The sequence below is a fragment of the Hemitrygon akajei genome, chromosome 7 (assembly GCF_048418815.1).
Source record: "Hemitrygon akajei chromosome 7, sHemAka1.3, whole genome shotgun sequence".
Taxonomy (NCBI): domain Eukaryota; kingdom Metazoa; phylum Chordata; class Chondrichthyes; order Myliobatiformes; family Dasyatidae; genus Hemitrygon; species Hemitrygon akajei.
In genome coordinates, this window is record NC_133130.1 from 122,778,259 (window position 1) to 122,806,176 (window position 27,918).

At 42.8% G+C, this 27,918-nt stretch overlaps 1 protein-coding gene across 3 annotated transcripts in view; it reads right to left on the bottom strand.

The window, feature by feature from the left end:
* Nucleotides 1-2,677: 2,677 nt before the first annotated feature.
* Nucleotides 2,678-27,918, bottom strand: part of cltcl1 (clathrin, heavy chain-like 1) — a 146,149-nt gene continuing 120,908 nt past the window's right edge. Inside the window, exons 26-33 of one of the 3 annotated variants that reach the window (XM_073051871.1) lie at nucleotides 20,723-20,872; nucleotides 18,998-19,129; nucleotides 18,348-18,458; nucleotides 12,864-13,034; nucleotides 12,564-12,785; nucleotides 9,770-9,790; nucleotides 6,270-6,345; nucleotides 2,678-3,802 (exon numbers count right to left, since the gene is read on the bottom strand). In XM_073051871.1, the coding sequence (XP_072907972.1) occupies nucleotides 3,693-3,802; nucleotides 6,270-6,345; nucleotides 9,770-9,790; nucleotides 12,564-12,785; nucleotides 12,864-13,034; nucleotides 18,348-18,458; nucleotides 18,998-19,129; nucleotides 20,723-20,872 (993 nt within the window). In that variant the 3' untranslated portion in view covers nucleotides 2,678-3,692. Of the gene's footprint in view, nucleotides 3,803-6,269; nucleotides 6,346-9,769; nucleotides 9,823-12,563; nucleotides 12,786-12,863; nucleotides 13,035-18,347; nucleotides 18,459-18,997; nucleotides 19,130-20,722; nucleotides 20,873-27,918 lie in introns of all 3 variants that reach the window. The other 2 variants (XR_012099692.1, XM_073051872.1) reach the window with 2 other exon arrangements.

Below are 27,918 nucleotides of genomic sequence, written 5' to 3' on the forward strand. Positions count from 1 at the left end.
TCCTTAGCTCTATTTCCAATGATTCAACACCTTCCCACTTTATGTCATCTTTCTACTGACTTGATTTACCAACATTCTGCCCCCTCTGCCCTCGTACCTATCCTTTCGATACGATGTGTATCCTTGGCCATTAAGTTTGCAGCTATAATCTTCTTTCAACCCTGATTCAGTGATGCCTACATCATAGCGGCCAATCTGTAACCGAGCAGCAAGTTCATTGATTTACTCCGTATACTGTGCGCATTCAAATCCAACTTTCAGTCCTGTATTCACCCTTTTAGATTCTGTCCACCTTTTATGTTACAACTCATCCTGTTGATTGCAATTTTGCCCTATCAACAGCCTCTCCTCACTACACATTGCTTCTGTTTGTAAACCAGCTGCCTCATCTTCAGCACTATTATCCACCTTTCTTATGATACTTGAAATATATGCATCTCTGGACATTAGTACCATGCTCAACCTTTTGATTCCTAACTTTGTCTGTCTGCACAAACTCTCCACTGTTCTGGCACTGTGGCTCCCATACCCCTGCAACTCTAGTTTAAACCTCACCGTACAGCATTAACAAACCTTCCTGCTGGGATATTAGTCCCCCTCCAGTTCAGGTGCAAACTGTCGCTTCTGTACAGGTCCTATCTTCCCTGGAAGAGAGCTCAATAATCCAAAAATCTTAAATCCTCCAACCCCTTAGCCACGTATTGAACTGTATAATCTTCCTAGTTCTGACCCCACTAGGACATGGCATGAGTAGCAATCCTGAGGTCACAACCCTTTAACTTAGCACCCAATTCCCTTTGCAGTTCTCTCCTCTCAATCATAAGGGAGATAAGCAGAAGAAAGGAAACTATAGGCCAGTTATAGTCTGGCCTCGGTGGTTGGGAAGTTGGAGTTAAACATTAAGGATCATGTTTCGGTGTACTTGGAGGCACAGATAAAATAGGCCATAGCCAGAATGGTTTCCTCAAAGGAAAATCTTGCCTGACAAATCTGTTAGCATTCTCAAAGAAATAACAAGTAGAATAGCCAAAGGAGAATTGGTGGATGTTGTGTACTTGGATTTTCAGAAGGCCTTTTACAAAGTGCCACATATAAAGCTGCTCAACAAGTTAAGAGGCCATGATATTACAAGATTCTGGCATGTACAGAGCATTTGCTGATTAGCAAAAGGCAGAGTGGGAATAAAGGGAGCCTTTGCTGGCTGCTGGTGACTAGTGGTGTTCCATCGGGGTCTGTATTTGGATCAATTTTTACCTTGTAGGTCAATGATTTGGAAGATGGAATTGATGGCTTTGTGATCAAGTCTGTGGACAAAACAAATATAATAGGTGGGGTATGCAGGTAGTTTTGATTAAACTGAGAAGCCGACAGATTAGGAGAATGGGCAAAGAAGTGGCAGATGAAATACTGTGTTGCGAAGTATATGGTCATGCACTTTGGTAGAAGAAATAAAAGAGTAGATGATTTTCTAAATGGAAAGAAAATTTTAAAATCTGGGGTGTAAAAGGACTTGGCGGTCCTTGTGCAGGATTCCCTAAAGGATAATTTCTAGGTTGAGCTGGTGGTGAGGAAGCCAAATGCAACATGCAACATTCATTTCAAGAGGACTAGAATATAAAAGGATGGAAGACAGGCTTTGTAAGACACTGGTGAAGCCTCACCCGGAGTATTGTGAGCAGTTTTGGGCCGTTACCTAGGAAAGGATGTGCTGACATTGGACCGGCAGGCTTCAAAGGAGGTCCACGAAAATTATTCTAAGATTGAAAGAGTTGTCATAAGAGGAACGTTTGCTGACTCTGGGCCTCTACTCACTAGAATTCAGAAGATTGAGGGATGACCTCACTGAAACCTATCAAATGTTGAAAGGCCTCGATAAAGTGGATGCAGAGAGGATGTTTCCTGAGGAGGGGAAGTCCAAGACCAGAGGACATGGCCTCAGAATAGAGGGACGTCCTTTTAGAATGGAGATGAGGAGGAATTTCTTTAGCCTGAGAGTGGTGAATCTATGGAATTTGTTGCCACAGGCAGCTGTGGAGGCCAAGTCTTTAGGTGTATTTAAGGCAGAGGTTGATAGATTCTTGATTGGTCATGGCATGAAAGGATAAGCGGGAAGGATAGATTGGGCTGAGGGGAAAAATGGATCAGCTATGATGAAATGGTGGAGCAGACCTGATGGGCCAAATGTCCTAATTATATTGTGGTCTTGTAGAAAGGCTTATCAGTACTACATTGCATTATATTTATTTATTGACATACTGTGCAGAACAGGTAATCCACCCCCTGATTGTTAACCCTAGCCTGACCACGGAACAACTTACAATGACCCTTTAATCTACCAACTGGTATGTCTTTAGACTGTGGAAGGACACTGGAGCACCTGGTGGAAACCCATGTGGTCACAGGGAGAACATACAAGCTACCTGCAGGCAGAGGTGGGAATTGAACCTGTGTTGCTGGTACTGCAAGTGTTGTGCTTAGCACTACACTAGGTTAATTGGTTATTGAAAATTGTCCTGTCATTAGGCTAGGATTAGGCTGGGCAGCGTAGCTCAAAGGAACAGTTTATTCCACTTGTATCTCAATAAAGTAACTATATATTTCTATATTACTACATGTAGACACACTCAGAACATTAACTTTACACAGTTAATACAATGGATTAGTGAGGGCAATGAGATTTACATGTGTAAACTTTTATTTTTCCCTCTGGTGGCATGTCATGAGGCAGCAGGAAGAGGTCAAATACACATTTTTAACTTGCCAACCAATAAATTTGTACAGTTATGCAAAGTAATATTCACAATGCCTTTGATATCGAAGCTCGCGTTAACAGCAGTTTCCCCCACGGTAAAGGCATCTTACCATTGTGACTAGCATTACATTCTGGGGTGAAGTAGATTGTTAACATCGCTGTGGCGTGTTCCCCAAAATACTTGCTCAATAAAACCAAGAGGTGGGTCTCCTTCTGAATTTGGGAATCCAACAGCATCAAGGCTTCATCTAAACATTGTTGTCACTCAACTTATCCAGTGATACTCATGATTAGCAACAAGGCTTTTTTCCATATTAGGCATAGTGGGCGTTTCCCTCAGTTTAACAGTGAGTGGCACACATCTTTTTTGGCATGGAAGACCCAAACTGATACGGAACAGTGCTCCATCTGTCCAAGTCAGAACCCTTGAGGCCAAATGCAATATTCAGTGCTAAAGAATGCAAAAAAAAATTTCTTTTGCATTCACATTCAGCGAAATATTAAATACTTGGCAACATGCAGATACTGGCAATAAAAAATGATTCCTCAAGCTTAAAATCCAGGGAAGAAATGCTGCCTTCTGTAACGTCTTCTCACTACCTTGAGGGTGAACTGTACAAAGAATACAGTTCACATTGCACTAAACCAGTGTCAAACTGGAAAGATGACTTACAGGATGCTGTTATTACCAGATTCCGTTAACTAGTTAATACTTGCTTTAATTTCTAATCAGTGCCTCTCAGATTGTATTTACTAATTTTAAAAAAGCTACACTTTAAAGTTGAAATGTAACAATGTAATAAATAACAGTAATAGCAGTCCTTTTTGTAAATCCTCGTGCGGTTGAGGTGCTGTTTCAGCTGGGTGCCTGTGCTCTTATGGAGTTTGTAGTACGCTTTTCATGGATTCGGGGTAGCAGCGGCGAAGCTGGTGCAGTCATCTACATGTTGAAGCCGTAAGCGGGCTGGCTGTAGCCAGTTGGGTAACCATAGGCGTAGGCGGGCTGAGGGGGTACTGGAGTGGGGCCGGCTGTCAACATCAACTGCTGACCTGTGAAAAGAGAAGGTAAACCATCAGAAAAGGCCAGAGCAGGCTTGGGTTAAAACAGATTGACTGCTGGGCAGTGTAGCTCAAAAGAACTATTCTGCAATGTATCTCTAAATATAATGCAGTGCAGCACAGAAAGACCCTTCAGCCTATTTACCCTGGGCTGACCCCATTTTCTGCCTTGTTCCCTCTATCTACCCAGACCATAGCATCCCAGCCCTCTATGTACTTTATATATTTATTTATTGAGATACAGCAAACTGCTCACAATACTCAAGTTAGGTCTCACGAGTGCCTTATCATGCCTCAACATTACATCCTCGCTTTTGTATTCTTGTCAAGGGGCATAATTTTAAGGGGACAGGAGTTTAGGAGGATGTCAGAGGTAGGTGTTTTTCTAAAAATACAGAGTGGAGAGCGCAGGGTAAGTGCTGCTGGGGGTGGTAGTAGAGGCAGATACATTAAGGACATTTAAAAGACTCTTAGAGACTTGGAGAAAAATGTAAGGTTATGTGGGAGTGAAGAGTTGGATTGAATTTGGATTAGGTTAAAGGGTCTCACAACATCGTGGGAAAATCGCCTGCACTGCGCTGTAATGGCCTATGTGCTAACTGGAGTGACAGCAAACTTCACTACAAGATCAACGTCCTTGATCAATAGAATGGACTTTAGATTGAACAAACTTGCATCTCATTTGCTACCTGCACTGCACTCTGTGGACAACACTCTATTCTTCAATATTGCTTCCCACTTTGTGACTTCAAACGCGTCTCTGCAGTGGTTAGCACAACTCTTTACAGTACCAGTGACCCAGATTCAATTTTCATCACTGCCTGTAAGGAGTTTGTACGTTCTCCCTGTGATTGTGTGGGTTTCCTCTGGGTGCTCTGGTTTCCTCCCACAGTCTAAAGACATACCAGCTGGCAGGTTAATTGGTCTTTACAAACTGTCCTGTGACTGAGGTAGGATTAAATTGGTGTCGCTGAGTGGTATGGCCTGAAGGGCCTGAATGGTTTGTTCAGCGCTGTATCTTAATAAATAAATAACGGATCAATCTGTATGGACAGCATGCAAAACTAGTTTTCCTCACTGCACATGCCACAGTAATTTACCAAGACACCATAATAATGAACCAGTTTACTAGATTTCATGATCCTCCAGCATTTTGTGAGTGTTACTGTGGATTTCAGCATCTGCAGAATCTCTTGCGCTTCTACCCATTAAGCTAGCTTATTTCAGTTAACCGTAGACTTCAGGAGAGCCAGTCCTCACTGGAGGATCTGAGGTGAAGAGTGTTAACAACTTTAAATTCTTGGGTGTTACTATTTCAGGGGATCTGTTCTGGACCCAGTGCAAAAGTGCAATTGTGAAGAAAGCACAGCAGCGCCTCTAGTTCCTTAGGAGTCTGCGGAGATTTGGCATATCTAAAGCTATGACAAACTTCTATGGATATGCAGTGGACAGTGTATTAATTGGCTGCATCATGGCCTGATATGGAAACATCAAGCCCTTGAACAGAAATCCTACAAAAGGTAGTGGATTTGGCCCAGTACATCACAGGTAAAGCCCTCCTCACCACTAAGCACATCTACAAGAAATGCTGTTGTAGGAAAGCAGCATCCGTCATTATTGGAGTATAAAAGTATAAATTTTGCTGTGTAACCAAAACTATGTAGTCAATTTTGAAACTTGCTATTTGCTATGCATGTACCCAATTTAGTAGGAGAATGAAATCCTAAGAATGTAGAAGACAATGGTGTGTTAATGAGAGGTAGCTAAGAGATGTAGATTAGAACATGATTAAGTCAATGGGTAGAAACAACAGTGGCAGGATGTACGTGTGATACGCAACTATAGACCGATTGGATATGCTAATACAACTAAACCAGGAGATTGCTATAAAAAATGCTATGTACAAGGATCAGTGGGCAATCAGCGACTAGCTCAATAACTGTCTCAGCTTTGATTTGCAAATTAAAGTTTAACCCTTCTTGAAGAATCTTCTGCGTCTCCTGGTCATTTGTGGGGCATGAGAAACCATGACATCATCAGAGATCCCCATCATTCAGGTCATGTTCTTTTCTCGCTGCTACCATCAGGTAGAAGGTACAAGAGCCTTAGGGCTCACACCACCATGTTCAGGATCAGTTACTACCCCTCAAAATCAGGCTCTTGAACAAAAGAAGCTAACTACACTCACTTGCCCATCCACTGAGATGATGTCACAACTAATGATCTCACTTTAAAGACTATCTCACATTCTTGTTAATTATTGCTACTTATTTATATTTGTATTTGCAGTTTGTTGTCTTCTGCACTCTTGCTGACCTTTCATTGATCCTGTTATAGTTACTATTCTTCAGATTTGCTGAGATTTGCCTGCAGGAAAATGAATCTCAGGGTTGCATATGGTGAATTATATGTACCTTGATAATAAAATTTAGTTTCAACTTTGACTGCAGAAACTTACCAAATACTAGTGGAGCTGGTTCAGTTACTTGCTCTTCATCTTTCCTTAAGCTATCTAAAGCATCAAGTTTATCCACCTGGAGTATAAAGACATGTACAAATCAGTCACAGCTTGTGCTTTTCATTAACAACAGGCATAATAACTCAGCTATTCACACCACAGAAATGCATACAAGAGCCACACAAAAAACAGTGAGTTTAATCTACAACGGTTGATGCCAATATCTACTGCTTAGATTATCCAAGGTGGTAAGACGATACAGATAAGACACTAGGAGACAATATAACAATCAGTTAAGACAAATACACTCAGTGGCCATTTTATTATGAGGTACACCTGCCTATTAATGCAAATATCTAATCAGCCAATTATGTAGCAGCAAGTCAACGCATAAAAGCATGCAGATGTGGTCAAGAGGTTCAGCTGTTGTTCAGACCAAGCATCAGAATTGGGGAAGAAATGTGATCTAAGTGACTTTGACCATGGAATGATTGGTTTGACTATCACAGAAACTGCTGATTTTCTGGGATTTTTATGCAGAACAGTCTCTAGAGTTTATAGAGAGTGGTGTGACAAACAAAAAAAAATCCAGTGAGCAGCAGTTCTGTGGGCGAAAACACTTCGTTAATGAGAGAGGCCAGAGGAGAACGGCCAAACTGGTTCAAGCTGACATGAAGGCAAATAACCACACGCTATGTGAAGAAGAGCATCTCTAAACACGCAACACATCCTTGAAGTGGATGGGCTACAGCAGCAGAAGATCACATATACCCAGTGGCCACTTTGTTAGGTACAGGAAGTACACGGTGTATAATGCAGTTCAATAAATGTTAAAACAGATTGCAAAACACCATGACAATTTTTTCTGAATGTCTTAGTTTTTCCTAATTATTCCCTTTCTAGCAGGTGAAATAAAAATTGACATGTGAACCATGTCTTGTTGTGGCTACAGGTGGGTTGTGGGGCAACAGCGGTCAGAGGTGTAAATGCCAAAGACAAATAATTAACTGTAAAATTCTCCCAGTAGATTCTTGCTAAGGTAACTTTAGCATTGTAAGGGAATTATCTATTATTTTTAAACAAAAAGCTGAGAACTGAATCTGTGCAGATCTGAAATAACATCTCCACCTGGCTGACAATCAACAATGGTGCACTTCAAGGATGTGTGCTTAGCCCACTGCTCTACTCTCTCTACACCCATGACTGTGTGGCTAGGCACAGCTCAAATGCCATCTATAAATTTGCTGATGATACAACTATTGTTGGCAGAATTTCAGATGGTGATGAGAAGGCATACAGGAGCGAGATAGATCAGCTGGTTGAGTGGTGTTGCAGCAACAACCTTGCACTCAACATCAGTAAGACCAAGGAACTCATTGATGACTTCAAAAAGGGCGTCAAGGGAACAAACACCAGTCCTCAGAGGGGTCAGCGTGATTTCAAGATCCTGGGTGTCAATATCTGAGGAACTAACCTGGACCCAACATATCGATGCAGCTACAAAGGCACGACAGTGGCTATATTTCATTAGGAGTTTGAGGAGATTTGGTATGTCACCAAAGATGCTTGCAATTTTCTACAGATGTACTGTGGAGAGCTTTCTAACTGGCTGCATCACTGTCTGGTGTGAGGGAAGGCTACTGCACAGGATTGAAGTAAGCTGCACAGCTGTAATCTTAGTCAGCGCTATCATAAATAAAATACGGAAACTTCAAATATAAATACACAAGTTAGCTTATATACGTAGATTGATTGTATGCCCATAAAGGGGCACTAGACATAGGAGCGTATGCAAGGTAACTTTGACAGGAAATAATAAAGCTGGGGATGTGGTAGGGGTAGCTAGGGGTGGACATGTTGATCAGCCTTACTGCTTGGGGAAAGTAACTGTTTTTAAATCTGGTGGTCCTGATGTGGATGCTACGTAGCCTGCTCCCTGATGGGAGTGGGACAAACAGTCCATGAGCAGGGTGGGTGGGATCTTTCATCATGTTACATGTACTTTTTGTATACTTGTCCTTTCATGGAATGTCAGATATTGTGGTGTTAAACAGTAATTAACCCATCCAAAAATCTTACTTTTTTTTTTGCAGAAGTCTGATTTATTCACAGAAGCATACTTTCTTTGGAACTATTGAATTCCTATTTGCTAATTCAGCTCATTCCATAGAACTCGAACATGGCAATATTCCAAGATATGAACAGCCCATCAGCAGCTGGTTTAAACACATGCGGGGTTTTCTCTGAACTGGTTCATGTTATAACAGAAGTAGGTATTCAGGGATTCTGGTTCATTGGGGCAGCCTTTATTTGGGACAACTCTTGAACAAAAACTAATCAAGAAAACTTAAGGGATTTCCTTCATTTATTTGGGACACTTTGCCACTTAATTGGGACTGGAGAACATTGCCAAACTGTTTCTGACTATGTCAGTCACGTGCACTTGTGTGGCTCCTAGACACTACACAGTGCTCAGAGCAAACAGTTCATAAATAGCAACAGTTATCTGTGCTTATGTTATGTTATCCATTTGGGCTGATGGACAAATTCAAAAAGTGATTTTTAGAACACAGAAATCTACAGCACATTACAGGGTCCTTCAGCCCACAATGTTGTGCCAAGCATGTAACTTATTCTAGAAACTGCCCAGAATTACTCTATGGCACAGCCCTCAATTTTTCTCATCTCCATGTACCAAAATTGATAATTTTGTTTTTTTAGTTTTGACTTCAAAAAGTTTCAGTCTATCACCAAGGTGCCACAAAAATTTTTGACACCAGCCAACATTACTACACACAGGAAGGCAACAGGGCAGTCCATTATCTGCACCAGGTGTCGGTGTTGATTTTTCTCATTTACAGTCAATCAAAAGAAGACTGGATGAATTCCAGAACATTGGATGAATTCCTCTGTCAATAACTATTAGGAACTAGCACAGTTTTATAGTATGGTAGTGCTATTGGGAGTGTTCTAATTTGTTCTGTAATTTCATTTAAATAAATAATTTGTTACTCAGTTAAACTGTAGATTGACTTTTAAAAAAAAACACCTTTTAACTATATCCATGAAACTTCAGCTAGTTGGGACAGCCTTATAACTGGGCCAAAATATATTAGTCCTGTTGTGTCCCAATTAACCAGAATCCACCACATTATGGAAGGGAGAGAGTAAGGGTAATTTAAATAACCTGTTTGATTGGTAATACACAAGAACCTCAAGATGTAGAAAGAATAAAGTTAGTGAACCGAAGTGCATTAGGTAGAACAGATGGCAAGCATGTAGAAAGAATACCATTAGTGAATCCAAGTGCTTTAGGTAGAACAGACAGCAAGCAGTTAGTTGGATTTTTATGTTTAGTCCACAACTACATCAGATTTACACTGCACTCCATTAAGGACAGTTTAAGGATCTCCCTCTAAAAGCAGTTAGAAACCCTGAGCTAGTAGTTATGGGCTGAGGAATCCAGACTACGTTAGCAAAAAAAAAGAGCAGATGGTCACCTTTTCCATTATTTCATCAACCTGCAAGAAAATTCAGAGGTGAAACTTGAGACCTAGAGCAAAAGCACAGATGAAAGAAAATCACAGGAATATCAGGCAGCAAAAATGTGACCCAGCCAGAATGATTATGCAAGTGAAAAAAAAGGGTACCAAGATGCCAACTTTGGTTTGATCACAAACTTCAAGAACCTATAGCACTCACCAATACTTCAGAAGGAACAGTAGGAGCCTGCACTGCTATCTTATTGGATCAGATAACATGAATTAACCGTTTCCTAGTTCTTCATATCCCTTAATACCCGTCACAAGTAACACAAATCTCAGATTTATACAATGACAACTGACCTAACATCAGCAGAGGGCAGCAGAGTCAAGTGGCGGTTAGCGTAAGACTATTACAGCACAGGAGACCTGGCTTCAATTCTAGCCGCTGTCTGTATGGAACACACAAAATATTGGAGGAACTCAGCAGGCCAAGCAGCATCTGTGATAAAAAGTCTCCGCCTGAAATGTCAACAAAACGTTTATTCATTTCCACAGATGCTGCCTGAACTCCTCCAGTATTGTAATTGTTGCTCCAGCTTTCAAGCATCTGTAGAATCTCTTATGTAAGCTTCGCGTACTCTCAAACGCAAAGCCTCATACCCATATTGCAATTCCAATATACACAAGTTCACTTGCACTCATGCCAACTGTTATGTAAACATTTGCAAAGATTTGGAGCAACTCCCCCAGTACTTTATACAACTTCCGATCAAATACACGAACTTTGCTCTGTACACAATGCCTACAAATGTAGGCCCACCAAGCTCAGTCAGAAAGACTTGCTCCAGACTGAAATTTCATACTAACAACATTAAATTCTCAATTTTTTTATTTAGAGGTACATTACAGAAGAAGCCCTTCTGTCCCAAGAATCCCACACCAGTCAATTACATCCGTGTGACTGTTGGAAACCAGCATTTTTAAAAAATACTTCATTAGATGAAGTAATGCAAGATCCTTTCACTGGCTATGTGTTGGCACATTAACCATGTGATGGAATTGTGCAACCATTGACTGACTTATTCTTATCTAAGGAATCCTCTGTTATCTTGAGTACAAAGGATAGATTTTTCATAGGTGTCATCTTATCTTTCTTTGCCTTCTCCACTTTGCTTTTCATTGAATCTCTGCTTTGCCTCTCAGCTCTTCGCTTAGTACATGTATGTTTGTTTAAACTTTAAGATAAACTATTAAAAATTAAAACTCCTCACCATTCTTAAGAATCAGAAAAGTAACAGATCCAACAGCTATCTGATCACCATTTCACTGTTTAGTTTAAAAATACTTGAGATTTGTACTTTAACAAACTCATATTTTTAACAGTATGCAGTGGTCCATCTTCACTTACTGGTAGATAACCGTACAGCAGTTAATCTAACAGTTTATCACATTTCTCATTTTCCACTGGCTAAGTATTGGCACATTACCCACATGATGTAATTGCACAACCATTGATTGGTTCAGTTATTTGAGGAATTTCTCTTTTCACAATAATAAAGGTGATGAATCTTTTAGAGGCTCCATAAGATGGCGCCAGCATACTACACTCCCTCAGTTGACATCTTCTAGACGGCAAATATAAATAAGCTTTTAACTTCTTTTACGTCTGTTTTTCACCTTAAATGTGTTTCTGGGACTGATAGAGCCTGTGATTCACAGCCTGGAAATAGAGTGATGTCGAGAAGATTCTGGGAAGTGAGTGTGTGCTCGACAGCCTTGATGTGAAGGAACTTTGAGATGGGGCATGAGCTGATGTTCGACTCCATTTCACCATTTACAGCGTCCAGTAATGGTCAATTAAAGCGTCGAGGAAGATTGGCACATTGAAGTGAATGCAGAAGGTGAGCAAGGGTTTCAGCGCCGACTGTCTTCCTTTCGATCGCTGCCAGAGAAGGAGTCTGTGAGCGGCCCATCAACGTGGCAGGCAGGTAGGCCTCCTCTGTCTTTCGGAGATACTGTAGATACCGAGATTCCACGCTTATGGATTGGACTATTGCATATATGGACTGTGGACTTTTTCAGACATGGTTTCTATATTCTGTGCTTAAAAAAAAATTGGTTGCTCCATTTTTGTTTTGTTGTGTGAGGGGAGGGGGTTTTCTGTTAGCTTTTTGTGTGTGTATGGGGGGAGGGGGTCAAAGTTTGTTTTGTTTTGTATTGTATTGGGGTGGGGGGGTTGATGATCTGGATGCCGTTCTTTTTTGTACGGGGTGGGGAGAGGTTTTGATGTTCTTCTCTGAATGACCTGTTCTTTCTGTGTTACCTGGCTACCTGGAGAAATACAAATTTCAGAGTTACATATGGATACATGCTTTGATAATAAATGAACCTTTGAACTTTTATCTCTGCTTCTGACTCCTTTTCATTCCTCTTACTTCATTTCTCGGCTCTTTATTTAGTCTGTGTAGTATTTGTATGTCTGTTTGGACTTCAAAAATAAATGATTGTTAAGAATTAAGACTGCTCACCATTCCCGACTCCTGGAGAAGCCCAAGGATTGGAAGATAACCAGAAATCCGACATGACCAATTAAAGTACTAACTTCGTACTTTTTGGAAGATGGGAGGAAACTGGAGAACCCAAAGAGAATTCACATGGCCATGGGGAGAATGTAGAAACTCCTTAGAGACAGCGGTGAGAATGAACGTGGGCAATGCGCTGCAATCGCTAAGCTACCCTGCCACCCAAGGTATATTAACTGGTAACTAATAAAGGTTCAAACTTTACTGATATTTAAAAGCTCACTTACTTTGCTGAGGTATTCTCTCATAACTTGAATAAAGTATGGCATCGCAAAGTCCATAATGTTATGCCTCCATGAGAGCTCAAGAACCACGTCTGGCCGTAACAGATCATAGCATGTGAATAGACAAGAGGCAAAGCATTCTTGTTTGCCCTCTTCTAGAAACCACTGTAACAGCTTCTCGGAGAGCTCTGTGTCCTTGGACTCTGCTGCGTATTGCATTGCATCCTAGAAAAATTGAGAACTCAGAATCAAGTTTGAAAGTCACAGCCGAACTCAGTAAGTGATACTTGTACGGGTGCTTGCCTTGTATAGACGGTCCTTTTTACACAGCTCCACACTCTGCTTCCAGCGATTGTTACCTTTGTAGAGATAAGCAGCGATGCGCCTAAATTCAATTAGCTCATGCTTTTCTAGGCGCTGAGCGAGGCTGATGTTGTCAAAGTTATCGTATGCATCGATGGATGTACGCAAACCCTGCAGAGAAACAGAAGTGATACTAGGTCGCTGGATGAGTCACTGATAAAACTTAACTCAAATTTAAACGTGTTTATACTTTTTCCCATGATCTGTAGACAATAAAACCATAAGACACAAAGCAGAATTAGGCCATTCAGCCCATTGACTGTGCTCACTATTCCATCACGGCTGATTTATTATCCTGTTAAACCCCATTCTTCTGCATCCTTCCTGTAACATTGATGATCTTACTAATCAAGAGTCTATCCAACCTGCACTTTAAATATACCAAATGACTTGGCCTCCACAGCCCCGTGCCAATGAATATCACAGATTCACCACCCTGTCTAAAGAAATTCCTCCTCATCTCTGCTAAAATGGGATGCCCTGAAGACACAAGACATAACAGGAGCAGAATTAGGCCATTCAGCCCATTGAATCTACTCTGTCATGGCTGATCCCAGATCCCACTCAACCCCATACACCTGCCTTCTTGCCAGAACTTTTGATGCCCTGACTGATCAGGAAACGAACAACTTCCACCTTAAATATACATACGGACTTGGCCTCCACCACAGTCTGTGGCAGAGCATTCCACAGATTTACCACTCTCTGGCTAAAAAAAAACCTCCTCCTTACCTCTGTTCTGAACGGTTGCCCGTCAATTCTGAGACTGTGCCCTCTAGTTCTGGATACCCCCTTCATAGGAAACATCCTCTCCAGATCTACCCTATCCAGTATCAAAGCTGCCAAACGCTCCTCATATGTTAACCTCTTCATTCCCAGAATCATTCTAGTGAAACCCCTCTGGACTCTCTCCAATGACAATACACCCTTTCTGAGATATGGGGCCCAAAACTGTTCACAATATTCCATGTGTGGTCTTATAGAGACTCAGCATTATCTCCTTGTTTTATATTCTATTCCCCTTAAAATAAATGCCTACATTGCATTTGCCTTATTTACCACAGACTCAACCTGTAAATTAACCTTCAGGGAGTCTTGCACGAGGACTCCTAAGTCCCTCTGCACCTCTGATGTTTGAACCTTCTCCCCATTTAGATAATAGTCTGCACTATTGTTCCTTTTACCAAAATGCATTATCATACATTTCCCAACACTGTATTCCATCTGCTACTTTTTTGCCCATTCTTCCAATTTGTCTAAGTCCTGCTTCAATCACATTGCTTCCTCAGCACACCTATCCCTCCACCTATCTTTGTATCATCTGCAAACTTTGTCACAAAGCCATCAATTCCATTATCTAAATCATTGACAAACAATGTGAAAAGTAGTGGTCCCAATACAGACCGAGGAACACCACTAGTCTCTGCAGCCAACCAGTAAAGGCCCTCTTTATTCCCACTGCCTTCTGTCTGTCAGCTATTCCTGCTATCCATGCCAGTATCTTTCCTGTAACGCCATAGGATTTTATCTTGTTAAGCAGCCTCACATGTGGCACCTTATCAAACACCTTCTGAAAATCCAAGTAAATGACATCCACTGCTTCCCCTTTCTCCACACTGCTTGTTACTTCCTCAAAGAACAGATTTGTCAGGCAAGATTTCCCTTTATAGAAGCCATACTGACTTTGACATATTTTATCATTAGTCTCCAAGTGTCTTGAAACCTCATCCTTAATTATAGACTCCAACACTTTCCCAACCACTGACATTAGGCTAACTGGCCTATAATTTGCTTACTTTTGTCTTCTTCCCCTCTTAAAAAGTGGAGTGACATTTGCAATCTTCTAGTCCTCCGGAAACCTTGCCAGACTCAAGTGATTCTTGAAGGGTCATGACCAATGCATCCATTATCTCTTCAGCAACCTCTCTCAGGACTCTGGGATGTAGTCCTCTGGTCCAGGTGACTTGTCCACCTTAAGACCTTTGAGCTTGCCTAGCACTTTTTCCTTTGTAATAGCAATGACACTCAAGAACCTCTGGCACACTACTAGTGTCTTCCACTGTGAAGACAGATGCAGAGTACTCATTCAGTTTATCTGCCATTTCTTTGTCCGCCATTACTAGCTCACCAGTATCATTTTCCAGTGGTCTAGTATTGACTCTAACACCCCCCCCCCCCCGTTATTCTTCATATAACTGAAAAGCGTTTGGTATCCTGCTCTATATTATTGGCTAGTTTGCCCTCGTAGTTCATATTTTCCCCTCTTACAGCTTTTTTAGTTGCCTTTTGTTGGATTTTAAAAACTTCCCAATCATTCAACTTCTCACTCACCTTTGCTACCTTATATATCCTTTCCTTGGCTTTTATGCATTCCTTAACTTTCCCTGCCATTTGAGAACTTCTTGCTCTGTGGGACATATATATCCTGCACCACATGAACTATTTCCAGAAACTTCAGCCATCTCTGCTCTGCCGTCACCCTCACCAGTATCCTCCTCCAATCCACCTGTGCAAGCTCCTCTCTCATGCCTCTGTAATTCCCTTTATTCCACTGCGATACTGATACATGCGAATTATGCTTCTCCATCTCAAATTGCAGTATGAATTTATCATATTATCACTGCCTCCTAAGGGTTCTTTTACCTTAATCTCCCTAATATGATCTGGGTTATTACACAACACCCAATCTAAGATAGCCCTTCTCTGAGTAGGCTCAAGCATAAGGTGCTTTAAAAAGCCATCTCGTAGGAATTCAACAAATTCCCTTTCTTGCGATCCAACACCAACTTTATTTTCTTAATCCCCTTACATATTGAAGTCCCCCATTACAATTGTGCCATTATCCTTGTTACATGCCTTTTCCAGCTCCCTTTGCAAACTTAACCCCATGTCTTGGCTACTATTTGGAGGCCTATATACAATTACCATAATGGTATTTTACCCTTGCTTTTCTTAAATCCACCCACAAAGATTCAACATTCTCTGACCCTATGTCACCTCTTTCTAAAGATGTAATTCAATCTCTTACGAACAGAGCCACACCACTACCTATGCCTTCCTGCCTGTCCTTTTGATACAAAGTATAGCCTTTGATGTTAAGCTACTGACTATGGCTTTCTTTCAGCCATGACTCAGTGATGTCCAAATATCATACAGACCATTCTCCAATTGCGCCATGAGTTTGTCCACCTTATTCCAAATGCTACACGCATTTGAATACAGCACCTTCAGTCCTATATTCTTTGCCCTTTTGAATTTTGCCTCTGTGGTACAATTTAATTCTTTGCTCTGTATGCATTTGTACCCAATCATTGACTTGTCCTTCCTTACATTTATGTTACATCCATATGAAGCTGTGCCTTCTGGTTCTATACTCCCCCGACTATCAGAAATATCCCCCCAACATCCAGTCTATCTGGGCCTTTCTATATTGGATGCCCTCCGATTCTTCTGACGAGTACAGGTCCAGAGCTGTCAAACGCTCCTCATTCGTTAACCTTCTCATTCCAGGGATCATTCTTGTGACAGCCCCCCAACCCCCCCACCGGATCCTCTCCAACACCAGCACATACTTTCTTAGATATCACTTGCTCGCTGTGTGCCATGTTGTATGACGTGAGCGATCGTGGTCTTTCCATGACAAGATTACTCTTGGCAAATTTTTCTACAGAAGTGGTTTGCCATTAGCTTCTTCTGGGCAGTGTCTTTTCAAGACGGGTGACCCCAGCCATTATCAATACTCTTCATAGATTGTCTGCCTGGGATCACTGGTCACATAACCAGCAATTGTGATATGCACCAGCTGCTCATATGACCATCCACCACCTGCTCCCATGACTTCACATGACCATGATCAGAGCGGCTAAGCAGATGCTACACCTTGCCCAACGATGACCTGTACGTCATTGTTGGCTAGTGGAGGGAAAGAGCGCCTTACACCTCCTTTGGTAGAGATATATCTCCAACCACACCCCAGGACAGAAGTAGCTGGATTATAAAGTGAGTCCACACTCATGGAGGGTAGAACATGGATCAGACTGCACAGGAAGAAGCAAGTATCTCCACCCAGCCACCCACTTCCTTAGATAAGGGACCTAATCTACTCAGAATGCTCTGTGCAGTCTAACCAATGCCTCAAAACCTTAGCAGGCCCAGCAGGAATGTCACTTCCAATGAGATAAAGCTCCTCTGCACAAACTTTAGGTCATGTAAATAAATGGACCATTGATGGCTAAAGGTGAAGAACATTTTTTTTATCCGTAGAGTTAAACATCCTTCCAAGAGATTTTACCAATCAGTTATGCAGTACATAACATAGTACAACCTTGACCCAAGGTTGTAAACTCTTGCCACTATTCTGATGCCAGATGAGACACTGATTATAACCAGCTAAGCCAGGAATGCTCTTATTTTAGTAGGGAATTCAACCAGAATTGAGAGTTAGATTGCAGTTTCAGGACTGGTGTCTTTGCAGTAAACAGAAGCGGAGTAAAAGATGTGTGATTTACCAGAACAGGGATTGAACAGGCTGGCATAAACAGAAGAGATTTTACAGATGTTGGAAACCCAAAGCAACACACAGTTGAAATCCCACATGACAGCTGGTAAATTATAATTTTAAGTAATGAAATAAATTTGTAATTGGGAACATGCATTGCTAAATTGAGTCAAGAGCAACACACAAAATGCTGGAGGAACTCAACAGGTCAGGCAGCATCTATGGAAATTAATAGACAGTCGACATATCGGACTGAGACCCTTCTACAGGACTGGAAACGAAGAGGAAACCTGCCAGAATAAAAAGGTGAGTGGAGGGGAAGGAAGCTAGCTGGAAGGTGATAGGTGAAGCCAAGTGGGTGGGAAAGTTAAAGGGCTAGAGAGGAAGGAATCTGACAGGAGAGAGGACCATAGGAGAATGAGAAGGGTGAGGTGATAGGCAGATTGGAAGAGGTAAGAGGACAGAATGGGGAATAGAAGTGTGGGGGGAGGGGGAGAGAACTTATTTTTAAAACTGGAAATCAATATTCATGCCATCAGCTTTGAGGCTGCCCAGACAGAATACAGGGTGTTGCTCCTCCAACTTGAGGGTGGCCTCATCTTAGCCCAAGAAGCAGCCATTGACTGACAGGTCAGAACAGACTGGTGATCTTTTCTAGAGCAGAAGCTTGAAGAGTGACTCAAATTAGTGCAGATTGGTGGGGAAGTGTGCAGGGGTGTAGGGTGGTGCAGGCAAGATCAGTAAACATAAACAAGCCCCTAATAAATCCATTAGGAGAAGCATTGCTAATTGCAGGGACAGGCTGAAGTGAACTGTTACATCTAGAGAGAGGATGGATATGGTCATGGAGTAATGAATCACAATGAGCAATAGTTTGCATTACATATTCCTTGAAAGCTTAACAACAGGACAGCATTGCCACATACCTGGTAATCCTCCTCTTCGGTAAGCAGGGTATTCAGAGCTTCATTCACTGACTTATTATTGTGATTCTGAACTGATCGCAGGTATGGCTTAATCAGTGGCAACTGGCCCATCTGTAATCAGACAGAATGCACTCAGTCCCGTACCATTAGAAATGTTTTCAAAGTTCAAAGTACATTTATGATCAAAGTATGTATAAATTATGCAACCTTGAAATTCGACTGCCACAAAACAAGAGACCCGAAAGAACCCAATTTTAAAAAAAGAGATCAATACACTCCCAATGCACAGAGAGAAACAAAAACACAAATCCTGCATACAATAATAAGAAACAACAGCATTCAGAATGATCAGTGTCAGATCATTACAGTAAGGCATATCAGCATGAAGCTCGCAGACATGAAGCCTTGGAGCAGCTTCAGTGCTGAGAGGGAGTAAACCGGCCCCACCCTTGCCTCCAGTGCTGACCATTTCCCTTTTCAGTCCACCTGGCCTGGGTGTTTACATTGTCCAATGCTGGCTCATCCCCTGCACTAGGAACTGGGCCCTGCTACAGCAATATGCTCTGGGTCTGGTCCCGATGCCAAGTTCCAGCCCGTACAGAACTTACCAAATTATTTTCATACATGCATCAGTGGAAGTAGTGGCTCACCTTGCTGAAAAAGGTGACTGCCCTGGTATGGTCCAAGCGTGGTGACAATACCATCAGGAGATCGTTGATTAATAGTGGTTTGAAGTCCAAATAGAACTGCAAGGCCTTGTAATACAATTCCACATTGGCAACCTGAGGGAATAATTCAAGTGATCACAAGGTTAAAAAGGAAACATATCTCGCATTGAGAATTATATCGTAACAGCATTCTTAGGAGAGGTTCTGATACATCATAGAGGACTGGAAATTAAATGTAGTAGCTGCCAAGTCATCAAAATAGACAGGTAGCATAATAGGACAGAAGAGTCATAGAGAAGTACAACACAGAAAAAGGCCCTTCATCCCATCTAATCTGTGCCAACCCATTTAAACAGTCTACTCTCAGTCATAGCCCTACTATCCACGTACCTATCCAAACTTCTTTTAAGTGTTGAAGTCAAACTCATGCACCATTTGCGCTGGCAGTTCATTCCACATTCTCACCACCTTCTGAGTGAAGAAGTTTCCCCTCACGCTCCCCTTAAACATTTCACCTTTCACCCGTAACCCATGACCTCTAGTTGTAGTCCCATCCAACCTGTGAAAAAAGTCCGCTAGCATTTACCCTATCTACATCCCTTATAATTTTGTATACTGCTATCAAATTTCATCTTAATCTTCTACGTTCTAAATAATACAATCCTAACCTATTCAATCTTTCTCTTCTTAACTCAAGTCCTCCAGACCCAGCTACTTTCTTGTGAATTTTCTCTGCAATCTTTCACCTGGTTTACATCTTTCCTGTGGGTAGGTGACCAAAACTGCACACAATACTCCAAATTAGGCCTCACCAATGTCTTATACAACTTCAACATAACATCCCACCTCCTGTACACAATATTTTGATTTATGGCCAACGTGCCATTAGCTTTGTAACATTTCACAATAGGCACTTTGCCTACGATATTGCACTGAGTTTTTAATCTACTCTAAGATCAATCTGACTCTTCCCTCTTACACTATCCCTGGCTGGGTGTTCCATGTACCACCATACTCTCTGATATCCCCTATTGCGCCAGTCACCTTCAAATTATGCCCCCTTGTATTAGCCACTTCTATCCTGGGAGAAATCCCTGACTGTACAATCGATCCATGCCTCTTTGTACAGCATTACCAACAAGATTGGTTCCTTAAGGTTGTTGTAGCTGGAGATGGTAATGGGGACAAGCTCCCACTTCCTATTAAATGCTGCCAATGGTGCGCGCCTCAAACAGTCTCTGACAACCAAGTCCAGCTTCCTGCCTTCATGTGCGGCTTAACTACTAAGTTCAGCTGAACCATTTCTACTGGCAGGAGAAGGGGCAAAGGCAGGTTACTGGCTCCTTAAAACCAGTTGCTTTGGGCATATGGGGTGTCAGCTGTGGTTGGCAGCTCATTTAGGAGAAGAGACACTCTGATCTCAAACCTCTGCTGCCTTGTGAGTAAAACCAGAGGGAAAAATCCTGAGCTGGAGTCCTTAATGCAGTCCTACGTTGAGTTCAAGGCTGACTGGCAACATCTGCAATGCTGCCGATATCAGTTAGCGGTATTCCTTTGGGTTCATCAGATGCGTGGTGAGGGAGGGAGCTTGCTACATGGGGAGCATCTTGTACTGTCAAGGCTTGCCAATCTAGACAGATAGGATGTAACATTCATGGTCAACCCTGACTGATGAAGTACTCAAAAGCAAACAAGATTAGGAAATACCTTTGCTATAATATCTTTGTACTGTCCTTCCTTCCAGGCATCGGTGGGGTGATTCATCATGGTGATGACAGCATTGTCATACTCTTCGTATTTATCATACAGGAAGACCAGCTCAGCCCACAGGTGTGCCTGCTCAGCAGCTCGCAGAACCTGGAAAACAGGCAGAACCAAGCACAGTGTAAAAGGAACCACTCCACCTCAAAAAGATTCCAAATAAACTGCTTGGTTCTAGATACAAATTGGATTACTGTTGTACATGTGCTGAAATACATTAACATCCTTATTCTGTGCCACCCACACAGAAAATCTCATCACATCAGTGCACTGAGATAGCACATGTGAAAATAATACCAGAAAGTAGAATAAAGTGTTATAGAGGAAGTACAGATTGTGGAGTGGTTAGCAACGGTGACCTGGGTCAATTCCCACTGTTGTCTGTAAGGAGTTTGTACATTTTCCCCATGATCTTGTGGGTTTCCTCTGGGTGCTCTGATTTCCCCCCACAATCCAAGAGCGTACCAGTTGCTGGGTCCCGTGATTAGGGTTGCTGGGTAATGCAGCTCGAAGGGCTAGAAGAACCTAGTCCAAGCTGTATCTCAATAAATAAAGGAGCAAGGCCACGGCAAAGTAGATTGAGGTCACGAGTCCATCTTACCATACCAGGTCAATTCTATAGCCTGAAAACAGTAGGATAGATCCTGTCAGTAAGCCAGGTGCAATGTACTTGCAGGCTTTTGCATCTTCTGTTTAATGGGACAAGGAGATGAGAGAAAGTCTAGGGTGTGTGGGGTCTTCGATTATACTGGCCGTGTTATTGAGGTAGCAAGTTACGGCCATCTATAAATGTTCTTCAAACTAGAAAAAAATCCTTGGGTTACAACAGCTGTGGAAAGAAATTAACATGTCAAGTCAAAAAACCTTTGTTAGAATTGGGAATGGGAACAGTTTTAAGCTGCAGGGAATTGGTGGAAGGACTGAGAGAACAAAGTGTGAGGTCAGGGATAAGTTTTTACAGATGTACTATGGACAGCATTCTAACTGGCTGCATCACCATCTGGTTTTGGGGGTTGGGGGGTGGCTACTACACAGGATCAAAGTAAGCTGCAGAGAGTTGTAAAATTAGTCAGCTCCTTCACGGGCACTAGCCTCTGTGGTATCCAGGACATCTACAAGGAGCAGTGCCTCAAAAAGGTGGTGCCCATCGTTAAGGATCCCCTTCATTGCCTCAGTTGGGAAGGAGGTACAGAAGCCAAAGGCACACACTGAACAATTCAGCAACAGCTTTTCCCCCTCTGCCATCAGATTCCTGAATGGGCATTGAACCCATGAACACTACCTCACTTTTTAAAAATTTATTTTATTTTGCTCTAAGTGTGCTGCGTGTGTGTGTATACACACACACACAAAGTAATTCTTTTTTACCCATCATCTTGTATTGCATTGTACTGCTACCATAAAGTTAACAAACTCCATGACATATGCCAATATTAAAACTGATTCTGACTGATAGGTTAATGAGAGAACATGACTAAGGATTAAAACTGAAAAGTAGAACTGTGGGAAATTGAAGCCACACTAATGGAGCTAAAACACAAAACCAGCAAGTTCTGATGCAGATAAAAAAGATAACTTGAGGGTCTGCAAAGCTTCAAGGTGCTGTAACATTGCAATTGGCATGGACAAATCAGAGTGAAAGACAAGCACCAGGAAGCCCTGCAAAGAGTCACCCAATTTCTCCAATACAGAATGGCAGTGCAGCTGAATCACTTTTTCACTGGAAGGATGAGTTGGATTGCTGGCCGGTTGGAAAGGAAGGGCTGAAAAATGTGCATGGGAAAGTGCTATAAGGAGAGAGGCTGCTGGAGACAAATCATCACCATCATGTATGATGTGGACGATCATGATCTTTCCATGACCACAACTGTTTTCGACAAACCTTTCAAAAGAAGTGGTTTGCCATTGCCTTCTGGGCAATGTCTTCACAAGATGGGTGACCCCAGCCATTATTAATACCCTTAAGTGATTTACTACCTGTCGTCAGTAGTCACATAACCAGGATTTGTAATATGTACCACCTGCTCCTATGATTTCACTCGACCCCGATCAGGTGGGGGGGCTGAGCAGGTGCTACACGTTGCCCAAAGGTGACCTGCAGACTAATGGAGGGAAGGAGCACTTCATGGTTCTTTAGGTAGACACACATCTCTCCACCCTGCTACCCATGGAGACAGAGCAGCAGACGAAAAAACACTAAGGAAAATGAAAGCTGTGCGCAGTTCAAGAGGTGGCCTTCACTTTTTAAAACCCCACTAGTGCTGTATAAAGGATGTCATAGTATGAGCACAAAATGCAGTCACAGCACCCTGTCTGTTGGTGGCTCACCTCTTCCTGGACAGCCCCATGAATCTATTTTTAATACTCATCCAATTCCTCAAAATGCTAATATTCCCAAACATTTTTGGGGAAACTACTGCATACCAGATCGTAAGTACAGGTGGCCCCCGCTTTTCAAACGTTCGATTTACGACAACTCGCTGTTAGAAAAGACTTGCATTAGTACCCGTTTTCACTAACCATAAAAAACGCCAGTTTTATACGTATGTTTACCTCGAGAAAGACTACAATGATTGTGAAGCCTTGTGCGGGCAGTTGTTTGTGCATGCGTGTATGTGCGTACGTATGTGTGTACGTGCCGATTTTTTTCCTCCAAATCGATTTTGGTTCGCTGCTTTCCCGAGGATAAGTGAAACTACACAGTACCTACAATATTTCTACTTAATATAGGGTGTACATTTATTATATTATTCCTGCTTTTATACTATATGTTAGTGTTATTTTAGGTTTTGTGTGTTATTTGCTTTGATTTGGTAGGTTATTTTTTGGGGTCTGGGAATGTTCAAAAGATTTCCCCCTATAAATTAATGGTAATTGTTTCTTCACTTTACGACATTTCGGATTATAAACAGTTTCATAGGAACGCTCTACCTTTGGACTGGGGGGGAAACCTGTATTTCCTTTTGAGTACTGGCTCATTTGGCAATTCTTCTTTCACGGAAATAGGCAAGCATTAGTTGTCCAATCATGAATGCCATCAAGTCTAGTGGTTGAAAACAGCTGATCATCCTGCTGCTGTTAAGAGTGGAATCACAGGTCAAGCCAGTGTTGCACAAGAGATTCTGTGATGCTAGAAATCTTGAGCAATACACACAAAATGCTGGAGGAACTCAGCAAGTCAGCCAGCATCTGTGGAAAGGAATAAACAGTTGTTGTTTCGGACCAAGACCTTTCATCAAGGCACTGAATCCCAATGAAGGGGCTCAGCCTGACTGATTATCAAACCACGTTAGGAACAAACTTAATTAACTATTATTAATTAGGAATTAAATATAAATTCACCACTTAATGGAACGGGATGCAAATCAATGCTTCCAAAACCATTAAGGCCAGTAACACTGGACAACAAAGAACTTGCTTCCTGAATACTTTGGGGTTCACCTTATGGATTGTGGGCTGCTGATCATGAAAACCACCATGAAATGTCCCTATCACAAACAAGTTGTTTTTAAATTGCCTGTACTGGTTATCAATTCATAATTCAAGTCAGAATAACTTTTGCCAAGAAGGCATTTTTGTTGGTCCACAAATCAAATAGGAAGAACTTCTAGTAGGAACAGAGAAAAATCACATGGAAGGCTTTTAAGGATGTGGTTGAAAATTTTCTTGGCAACTACAGAGCACCAAACTATGTGCAGCTGGTTGACAACATGCTTCAAGTATACAAAAACATGAAGTGTAAAATGTTGCTAAAGATTCATTTTCTGCATTCCCATTTAGACTTCTTCCCTGCAAATCTTGGCACTGTCAGTGACAGCCATGGTGAAAGTTTCACCAGGACATTGCGATCATGGAGAAATGGTATTAGGGCAACTGGAATCCATCAATGCTGGCTTCATCAGTGTTGGAAGTTTAAGCGAGAAGCTTCAGATACTGAGTACAAAAGAAAATCATCATCAAAACATTTTTAGCTCAGTTGAACCATTACAAAGCATCAGCACTTATGCAAAAGAGCTGGCTGTGGTCTACAGGAAGAATGGAAACAGGCTAGTCCCTATTGACATCAATGGATCTGGGATTGAGAGGGTGAACAGCTTTAAATTCCTTGGTGTAAGTATCACCGAGGATCTCACGTGGTCTGTACATACCAGCTGTGTGGTGAAAATGTTTGGTATCGGCCTCCAAATCCTAAGAACTTTCTACAGGAGCACATTGAGAGCATCCTGACTGGCTGCATCACTGCCTGGTATGGGAACTGTACTTCCTCCAATCGCAGGACTCTGTAGAGAGTGGTGCAGACAGCCCAGTGCCCAGTGCATCTGTAGATATGAAGTTCCCACTATTCAGCACATTTACAAAGATAGGTGCGTAAAAAGGATCATTGGGGACCTGAGTCACCCCAACCACAAACTGATCCAGCTGCTACCAACAGTCACAAATGCGGTTGGTACGGTGATTGACCAGACCTCTATGGCTTGTCATGCCTTCGTTCTCCACACACCATTATTGAACTGCCTTCTTGGCTGTTGGCTTCACATGCTGGGACAGCTATGTCCCTATCTCATAGGGGTATGAGGCCCGCTGGCTACCCTCACCTGGTTTAGCCCACCTGTTGAAGCAGTGTACTGGGGTGGGGCTGCTGTCGCATGCAAACAGTTACTTGGAGCCACAGCTGTGATAGGTTAATATTGATTTTAAATTGACTGCAGGGCAAGTGGTTCCTAACCTGGGGTGCACAGACCCCTTGGTTAATGGTTGGGATCCATGGCATAAAAATGGTTGTGAACCCCTGCTCTAGGGTGTAGGTGAGTGGTAAATCTGTGGTGGTGAAGGGTAAGGAAGTGTTTGACAGGAATATGAATAAAATAGGATTGATGTAATTAGTCAGCACACATTTGGCTGTATAACTTGCAAGGTAAGCTGATTGAACCCTGAAAGATGAAACCAAGTTATCAAGCCAATTCCAGAAGGATGATTACAGTTAAAGACTGAATAAGCTGGCCCTGAGCTATGCAAATGTACAATCTCCTGTGTATGTTACTCAAAATGGCTTCTTGGGTTTGTTACGAGTAGGAATGCTTCTTTGTCTGATAAATGTTTCTCTCGCCGTTGTTTTGCTTTAGAATGGCTGATATGGTAATTGTATTCATTTGTTAATCAATGGGGAATGTTATTGTGTTTTGAGAGGCTGGGAACTTGGGGGAGGGGTTGCGCGGGCTGGGAGTGTGAAGAGAGTCGGGAGGAAGACGGACGAGGAAGGTGGACGTGCGCTGGACTGCTCGTAAGACCACCGGGGTGGTCCCAGGTGCGACGACGTGGCTGTCGGATGATTTGTTGATTGAGCTCCTACGATGTGCACTACACTGACTGAACTTTGATAAGTTGGCGCCTTTTGTTTTTTCTTTCCTTGTATATATATATTGTATTGCCTAATACTTCTTTAGTTAATGTTAGTAAACTCTATAAAGTGTATTTCATAATGGTACTTGGTGTGAAGTTGATACGGTGGGCGGCGCGAGGCATAAACTCGATTCTCACAGCACCTGCGTGTACGGGAGGTGGGTTGGTGTGTGGCTGGATCTCCTTTTCCCCTAGACATATACCAGCCTTTTGGGTAAGTGTTACATTTGTGGGGGCTCGTCCGGGATGATCAATGTGAAGAGGTGTTCCGATCTTTGAAAAGGGCACTGACCCAGGCCCCGGTGTTGGCTTTTGCCGATCCCCAGAAGCCATATGTGCTGCACACGGATGCCAGTCGAGAGGGTCTCGGGGCTGTTCTGTACCAGGAGCATGGCAAAGCATTGAGGCCGGTAGCCTTTGTCAGCCGAAGCTTGTCGCCATCAGAGAGAAACTATCCCACTCACAAGTTGGAGTTCCTGGCGCTGAAGTGGGTGGTGGTGGACAAGCTGGGCGATTACCTGTACGGAGCCAAGTTTGAGGTGAGAACGGATAACAATCCTCTCACTTATATTTTGACTTTGGCGAAGCTGGATGCCACAGGACATCGTTGGCTGGCGGCCTTGTCGGTATATGATTTTAGCCTGAGGTACCGCCCCGGAAGCAAGAATGTCGATGCGGATGCTTTGTCTCGTCGGGAGCCGGGGGAACAGGAGAGGGACGAGGAGTGGGAGAGTGTCCCTGCCCCTGGAGTGAAGGCGATGTGTCAGTTTGCTATCACCGTGAAGGCCGAGGAAGAGGGAGGCTGGAACGAGCCGTGGACCATTTGGGGGGTTTTGACGACGCCATACCCCTAGCTTACTGTGACCTGACCGCACTGTGGACTAAACAGTTGCCGGAACTGAGTCCGGGGGAAGTGGCAGCTGCTCAGCAAAATGACCCGGGCATCGGCACAGTGTGAAGAGCGGTCGAGAAGGGGGATGGGGCATTGGCTGAGAAGGCGAAACACCCATTCGTGCCTCTGTTGTTGAAGGAGTGGTCTCGGTTGAAGTTAAAGAACCAAATCTTGTACCAGGTAACGGCGCCTCCGGACCAACCCCACTGTTGGCAACTGGTCCTGCCGGAGGAGTATCGGCAGGCTGTACTCCAGGCCCTACATGATGATTCTGGACACTTGGGGGTGGAAAAGACCTATGGATTACTCAAAGACTGGTTCTACTGGCCCCGGATGAGGGGGGAAGTCGAAGAATACTGTAGGGGATGCAGTCGTTGCATCCGGAGGAAGACCCTGCCAGCGTCGGCGGCTCCACTGTCGCACTTGCAGAGTGCGGGACCTCTGGACCTGGTATGTATGGATTTTCTGTCGATTGAGCCTGACACCAGCAACACCGCGAATATCTTAGTCATCACCGATCATTACACTCGCTATGCTCAGGCATTTCCCACTAAGGATCAGAAGGCGATGACAGTGGCGAAGGTGTTATGGGAGAAGTATTTTGTTCATTACGGCCTTCCCAGGCGAATCCATAGCGATCAGGGGCGGGACTTTGAGAGCCGCCTTATCCATGAATTACTGACTATGCTTGGGGTTGAGAAATCCAGGACTACCCCTCATCACCCACAGGGAGATCCGCAGCCAGAGAGGTTCAACAGGACCCTGTTGGATATGCTTGGGACGCTGGAGATTGGGCAGAAAAGCAGGTGGAGTCGTCATATTGGACAATTGGTTTACTGTTACAATTGTA